We start from the raw sequence: 7,638 nt of genomic DNA, 5'->3' as shown, positions 1-7,638 counted from the left end.
CCCCTGTTAACCCAGGTGACTTTCATTCCCTACTCCCAAAGTAAGGTCACACTCTCTTCCAGGCTCATCCATTTTCTCCTTGGACCAGGAGCTCCCTATGGGCATGGAGGGCAGTGGAGAGGAGTCTGGGGTGGGGGGAGTTGAGGAGGTGGAGGTGACTTGCTGGAGGAAGGACAAGAAAGATGGGGAAGCTGTGAAGCAGTAGGGCAGGAAGGACTGGGTGTGTGAACCCTTCTTGTTGGGTGTTTCAATCGGATGTTTCAGCCCTCTGTCTCAGACGAGAAGGGTGACTCCACTCTCAAAACTGGGAAGTCAGAAGCAGCAAATTTAGTGGGATGGAAATGGGTTTGTGATTGGTAATGTTGCTTCTGAGCCCCTGAGGGTCAGACTGTTGACCTGTTGATCGGCTCATCATGACCCAAAGGGCAACCCCAAGGTCATCCAGCCTCTGACACTTTGTCACCTCCAAGGGGCCACTGGAACTATCTCTCCTGTCAGCATATTCCCCATGTACTTTCTCTTCTTTTCTGACATATTCCCCCACCTCCACATCCCTCACGGAACCCTGGCACTCCTCTGGTGACTCAGTTCCCCTGGACCTTTTGGCACCTGCATCACCTCCACAGCACCCTAGGCCTTGTTACATCACCTTTTTTTGGATTGTACCCTTGGATTACCACATCACCTCATTTTATCTCTTCATCGTATTTTTAAAATACCTTATACATTTACTTACTTCCTGCTTCCTTCCTTAGAAAATAAGTTGCCACCCGCGACCCAAGCCAGCTAGCCTGTGGAACCCCCTGCACCCACGTCCTAGCTCCCGTCCCGCGCACCGAACATTCTGGGGGTCCACAGCGCAGCGGATTCCTGGAAACCGCTCCCCCCAAAACAAAACAAAACAAAACAAAACAAAACAAAACAAAAACAAAAAAAAATCTATCTAGTGGCTGGCCAGAGGTATAGGGAGAGACAGATTTGATCCATGAGGCCCGAAAAGGAGCAAGGCCCACTGGGAACATGGCGACTTCACAGGCCTCCACCCCTCACCACCCCTGGAGAAGGGTAAGTTCCTGATTGTGAAGGTGGAGGAGGACTTCCACTGGGAAGAAGAGCCCTCCCCAAAGATGGAAGACTCCAGCCATGAGACCTTCTGCCAACTCTTCCGGCTCTTCTACTACCAGGAGGTGGCCGGCCCCCGGGAGGCCCTGAGCCTCCTCTGGGAGCTCTGCCACCGCTGGCTGTGTCCGGAGCTGCGCACCCAGGAGCAGATCCTGGAGCTGCTGGTGCTGGAGCAGTTCCTGATGGTGCTGCCCTGGGAGATCCAGGCCCGGGTGCAGGAGCGGCAGCCGGAGAGTGGTGAGGAGGCCGTGGTCCTCATGGAAGGGCTTCAGCGGGAGCCCAGGAAACAGAGGGGCCCGGAGGTACTCCCTGGCCATGCAGTGCCCCACCAGATGGAGGAACAGTCTTTGAAATGTCAGGCAGAGGCCCAGCCAAAGGAGTTGTCCCTGGAGGAAGGAGTTCAGGACTCCAGCCAGCAACCCCCAGCCCAGCTAAGCCAAAGACAAAAAAGAAACCCTGAATTCTGGCCAAAGAGGGGGCCCGTCACCTCCCAGCACCAGGAGATGGCAGCACCAGCCACATCCTTCCTTGCAGCCTGGACCCAGGTACCAGTGACCTTGGGGGACATGGCCGTGTACCTGTCTCAGGAGCAGTGGGGGTGCCTGGACCCAGCTCAGCAGGACCAAAGTTGGGACATGCTGCCAGAGAGTGAAGGCCTTGGAATGCAGTTGAAGGATGGAGAGGACACACAGATGAGAACAGAATGGGATCGAGTGCTGACGGCTTGGTGCAGGTTCCAGGCCCCCCATTCTCAGGTCACAAGCTGGCCCCTGTCAGGGGATTGACCAAATCTGAGCAACTTCTGGAAAGAGGGGAGCCCTGCAGAATGGCAAAGCCATACACATGCCCCGAATGCAGCAAAAGCTTTAGCAAGACATCCCACTTGACCAAGTACCAGCACACGCACACCGGGGAGTGACCATACCAGTGTCCCATGTGTGGGAAGGGTTTCAGCGACCACTCCAACTTCAGCACCCACCAGCGGGTCCACACGAGTGAGAAGCACTACCAGTGTGCCGAGTGTGGGAAGCACTTTAGCCAGCGCTCCAGCCTTGCCATCCACCACCGGATACACACCGGGGAGCGGCCTTATGTGTGTGCTGAGTGTGGGAAATGCTTCAGCAACAGCTCACACTTCAGCGCCCACCACAGGATGCACACAGGCAAGAAGCCCTATACATGCCCAGGCTGTGGCCAGGGTTTAATTGGGGTACCGACCTCCACAAACACCAGAGGACCCACAATGGGGAGAAATAACCACATAGCTACAACAAGGGGGTGTAGCCACTACCCAGACCCTCGAGGCTCCAGGATCCCCAGGGACCAAAGCCTGACTACCATGCACAGTTCATGAAGCTGCTAGAGCCAGAAATGCTGACGTTAAGGCATCTTCACATGGATTCTGCTCTCTTGGCCTGGTGTGAGGGAACATTTCAGGTGAAATGCTGGGCCCAGGGCCAGGTGTCTTCAGTTCTAGGGCTGCTGTATAAATGACCACATATTGGCCGGGTTACAACAACAGGAATTAATCCTGTCAGTACAGGTGGCCACAAGTCCAAAATCCAGGTGTCTATAGCATTGGTGTCTTTTGGAGGCTTTGGTAGAGAACTCCTGTGCCTCTTCTACTTCCAATGTGGCCCACAGACCCTGTGGCCTTCTCCCTGTGTCTGTCCCCCCTTCTTCTAAGGAAGAAGTGATTATATTACTGACCCCCCTGAATGACCTCATCTTTTTAAAAAAATATTTCTTATTGATTTTTTACAGAGAGAAGGGGAGAGGGATGGAGAGCTGGAAACATCAATGAGAGAGAGAGAGACATCGACCAGCTGCCTCCTGCACACCCCCTACAGGAGATGTGCCCATAATCAAGGTACATGCCCTTGACCGGAATCAAAACTGGGACCTTTCAGTCCACAGATCAACACTCTATCCACTGAGCCAAACCAGTTGTGGCAAGAATGACCTCATCTTAACTAATTATATCTACTAGTGCAATGTCCCTATTTCCAAACAAGGTCACATTCTGAGGTTTTGGTTGGACTAGAATTTGAGGGACACTTTTTAACCATTGCAGGGGAAGCTGCAATGGCTGCTTATGGCATTACATACAGCAGCCTTCCTCTCCAACCTTGCTACAGTTTCTAAATGTAAGTGATGGGGGCTTTTCCTACACTCCAGTGGTGTCAACAGAGAAATGAGATGCCTGACTGGTGTGGCTAAGTGGTTGAGCATTGACCTATGAACTGGGAGGCCTCGATTCAATTCTCAGTCAGGGCACATGCCCAGGTGTGGGCTCAATTCCCCGGTAGGGGTCGTGCAAGAGGCAGCCAATCAATGATCCTCATCATTTATGTTTCTCTCTTCCTCTCCCTTTCTGAAATCAATAAAAATAAATTTTTAAAAAGGCAAAAAAAAAAAAAAAAAAAAAAAAAAAAGTTGCCAAAGAGCAAAGGCCTTGTCAGCCTGTTTCAAAGTGCCTGACACATGACGGGCCAATGTGTGGTCATTTATACATGGCACGTGCTCAATAATATTTCTTAAATGGAGGACTGATACATGGCATGAGCCCTCTGTCCCCACCTTTAGCTGTGTGTATCTTTGATGGCTTCCTTCCTAGCAGCATTTATCATGCTTAAGTCTCCTCCATCTTTAAAAAAAATTCTCTCAGCCATGGCCAGGTGGCTCAGTTTGTTGGAATGTCGTCCCATATACCAAAAAGGTTGCAGAATCGATTCCCAGTCAGGGCACATACCTAGGCTGCCAGTTCAATCCCCCATTGGGGAATATATGGGAAGCAAACAATTGATGTTTCTCTCTCTCACTCTCCCTTCCTCTCACTAAAACATGTTCTCTGATGAGAATTAAAAAACAAATCTGAAGGAATCCATGATGGCTGCTGAAGGGATAGCAGGCTGCAAGATAGTGTGTGAGAGAATGAAAAGAAAGTGTGTGGATGTGTGGGGAGTATCTGCATTTGTGAGTGAGGAACAGCTATATTCCCTAGGTCTGTTGGGGACTGACAGACCAGGCTCTACTGGCGGGGGAGACTCTACTACTTCTGAAATCTCTCTCAGAGTGGCCAGCTCTGCCCAGAGACCATACCATCTTGAAGGGGAGAATGGCTGTGATGGGAAGCCTAGCCTTACCTTAAACTTAGGGAGACCTCAGATAACTCCAGGGACCCTACAACTACAACACCCAGGAACCAGCTGCCTCAGCTGTGAATCCATGAACACAGAGACTCCAGCCTCACCAACCATGGGCACCTCCAGAGGGAGACAAAGCAGTGCTAAATATGTGGACAGGTCCTGTGCCTTCTCACAGAGTAGATAGAAAGAACAGCTGAATTGAACAACACCTATCCAAAATTGTGAATTAAACACAGCTGGTGAGGCAATCTGTGGACAGAAAGGTCAGCTATCACCTAAGAGCAATGTTTCCCAAACTTCTCTCATGATGAGAATCACCTGGTGGAGTTGTTAAACTACAGATTCCTGAATCCCAACTAAGAAGTGCTAAACTAGAATTTTGAGGAACATATAGGTAAAATTGTATACTTAACTTAGTGCTCTGTTTTAGCATGCCTATGACCATTGCTCTGAATTCTTTTTTTTTTTTTTTTAATTCTTTCTCTGACATATTGCTTGCCTCCATTTTGTTTACTTTCTTTTCCGGTAATTTCCTCTCTTCTTTCATATGAAGAAGAGCACTAAGTTAAGTATACAATTTTACCTATATGTTCCCCAAAATTCAAACAACAAACACCCGGATGAATCTGAGGAGTCAGAGCTTTCTCTAGGTCAGTGTTTCCCAAACTTCTCTCATGATGAGAATCGCCTGGTGGAGTTGTTAAACTACAGATTCCTGAATCCCAACTAAGAAGTGCTAAATTAGAATTTTAGGGAACATATAGTAGCTTAGCTACCCGCTGATGTCCTTGGAGGAAACTCCCTCATTCTCCCTGACTATATCTGCCCCCTTTTACCCTGCAATAAACGAGACTTGATCAGAAAGCCTGTCTTGTCTCCGTCTCTTGTGTCTTTTGTCCCCTCATTCTCACTCCCCCTCTAGGGTCCACGTTGACTTTCCCGCGGGTCGGGGCATAGTGGCACCCAACGTGCGGTCTGAGCACGGGGGATTCAGTGAAGAATGCTGTTTGGAGAGCCGGCGAAAAAGAAACTAATAGGAGGACGAGATTAAATGGGAGCCTGCTGTTTCTTCTGAACCTCGGTAAGTGAACAGCGATTATGGGACAAGAAATAAGTCAGCATGAAATGTTCGTAGAAGGGCTGAAAAAGGCTTTAAAGGCACAAGGGGTAAAGGTTTCTGTAAAACAATTGTTAAAGTATTTTGATTATATTAAGGATGTTTGTCCGCGTTTTCCACAGGAGGGTACTATTGATGATAAGAGGTGGAAACAAATAGGGGATGCCCTTAAAGACTATTATCAGACTTTTGGGCTGGAGAAGGTCCCAATCACTGCTTTCTCTTACTGGAATCTCATAGATGAAATTTTACCTCAAAAACAAAAAGACCCAGTTGTAGCAGGGGCGATTGAGGCAGGGGAAGAAGTACTAAGGCAGGAAGGGAGAAAGAGTAAAGTTTTCCCCAAGTTTAAAAATCCAAACCCCAAAGAGGAGGAAGATTTAATGTCATTTGACAGCAAGGACGACAGTCCTCACCCTAAAAAGGAGAAAGAATCACAAACTAAACCTCAGGAACAAGGTGCCTCCGTCGCGGGGCGGCCAGAAAAATCCCCTAATTATACTCTTAGGTCCTTGTCTCCCTCCAGTGATAAATGGTCTCCGGGGGCTCAACCTAAGGAAAGGAAACTTTATCTCCCCCTTAAACAAGTCCTCCCAGACTCTGATGATTTAGGAAATAATGACTGGGCTGACCTTGAGAAAGAGTGGCCAGCTCTGAGGTCTCCCCAAAATTCAAACTGGCCACCCCTAGCCCAGCGTCCTCCTCCCTATACCCCTGCTCCTAGTGCGCCTGCCTTGGCGTGTCCCGCCATTGACCCTCAAAAACAGCTCCGGGACAAAATACAGTTTTTAAAAGAACAAATAAAATTAGAAAAGGAGCATCAAGAACTAATCTATCAGTTAGAAGAGTTAAAGACAGGCAAAACTGAGGAAAGTAACAATATAGAGCCTAAACCTAAACCTAGGCCTCCCATTAGAGGGGCAACCCCTAAGATTCAACCTAAACCTGAAGTTTCTATGGAGCATGAGGATCTAGAGGCTTTCCCCATTACAGAGACCACTGATGCTCAAGGGCAGGTCTGAAGACACCATAATGGTTTTGACTTTAAAGTTATAAAAGAAATCAAGATAGCTGTAGCCCAGTATGGTGCTACTGCACCCTATACCATGGCTATTGTAGAATCAGTAGCAGAGAATTGGCTCACCCCTGGAGATTGGCGGTCCTTGGCTGCGCCACCCTATCGGGCGGTGACTACTTATTATGGAAATCAGAGTATGTAGAAAATTGCCGCAACACTGCTAGACACAATGAACAGGCTGGAAATAACTGGAGATATGATATGTTAGTTGGAGAGGGGGATTATACTACCAGTGACCAACAAATGCAGTCTGATGCAGGCCTCTTTGCTCAAATCCAGGCGGCAGCTACTAGGGCTTGGAGAAAAATAAAGGGGATGTGAGCGCCTCACTCACTGGTATCAAGCAAAGGCCCGACGAGTCTTTTGCTGACTTTGTCCACCGCCTCATTACAGCTGCAGGTAGAATTTTTGGTAGTGCTGAGGTGGGGACTGATTTCGTTAAACAACTTGCTTTTGAGAACGCTAAGGCGGCATGTCAAGCAGCCATCCGTCCTTACAAAAAGAAAACTCATTTATCAGGCTACATCTGCCTTTGCTCAGATATAGGAGCCGCCTATCAGCAGGGTCTTGCTATGGCTGCTGCCATGCAAGGTTACACTGTTAGACAGTTCTTATCTCACCAGAACAGAAATAAGTGTTTCAGCTGTGGGGAAACTGGCCATTATGCTAAGGAGTGCAAGGCAGGCAAAACATCAATCTCCAAGTCGCCTGCTCCAGGGCTCTGCCCTAGATGCAAGAGGGGAAAACTTTGGGCTAATGAATGTAGATCAAAAAAGGATGCCCAGGGCCAACCCCTCCCTATGCCACAAAGTCAGAACCAGGGAAACGGGAATGGGGGCCAGCCCCAGGCCCCCAAACACAAACAAATTTATGGGGCAGTCAGCTTCGTTCTGGTGACCAACAATCTGTTTCAGGCCTCCTCCGGGCAACAGCAGGAAGTGCTGGATTGGACCTCAGTTCCACCACCCATACAGTCTTAACTCCAGAGATGGGAGTACAGGCACTTCCGATGGGGGTATTTGGGCCCCTACCTAAAGAAACCTTTGGACTCATAGTTGGTAGAAGTAGTAGCACTGTGAGCGGGCTTCTAGTATATCCCGGAGTAATTGATGATGACTATACTGGAGAGATCGAAGTAATGGTCTCATCCCCTAAAAACGTTAATACTATAC

At 48.8% G+C, this 7,638-nt stretch overlaps 1 protein-coding gene across 1 annotated transcript; it reads left to right on the top strand.

Moving 5' to 3' along the window:
• The first annotated feature begins 103 nt into the window (after positions 1-103).
• LOC118723108 (zinc finger protein 500-like) lies at positions 104-2,547 on the top strand. Its single transcript, XM_036445164.2, is given in 4 exon segments — positions 104-201; positions 1,001-1,854; positions 1,857-2,315; positions 2,318-2,547. Coding segments are annotated over 4 exon segments (1,473 nt in total). The 3' UTR covers positions 2,380-2,547.
• Positions 2,548-7,638: the final 5,091 nt, after the last annotated feature.

The sequence above is a fragment of the Pipistrellus kuhlii genome, unplaced genomic scaffold (assembly GCF_014108245.1).
Source record: "Pipistrellus kuhlii isolate mPipKuh1 unplaced genomic scaffold, mPipKuh1.p scaffold_m20_p_2, whole genome shotgun sequence".
Classification (NCBI taxonomy): domain Eukaryota; kingdom Metazoa; phylum Chordata; class Mammalia; order Chiroptera; family Vespertilionidae; genus Pipistrellus; species Pipistrellus kuhlii.
The sequence above is the reverse complement of the archived record's forward strand: the minus strand, read 5'-3'. Positions and strand labels throughout refer to the sequence as shown.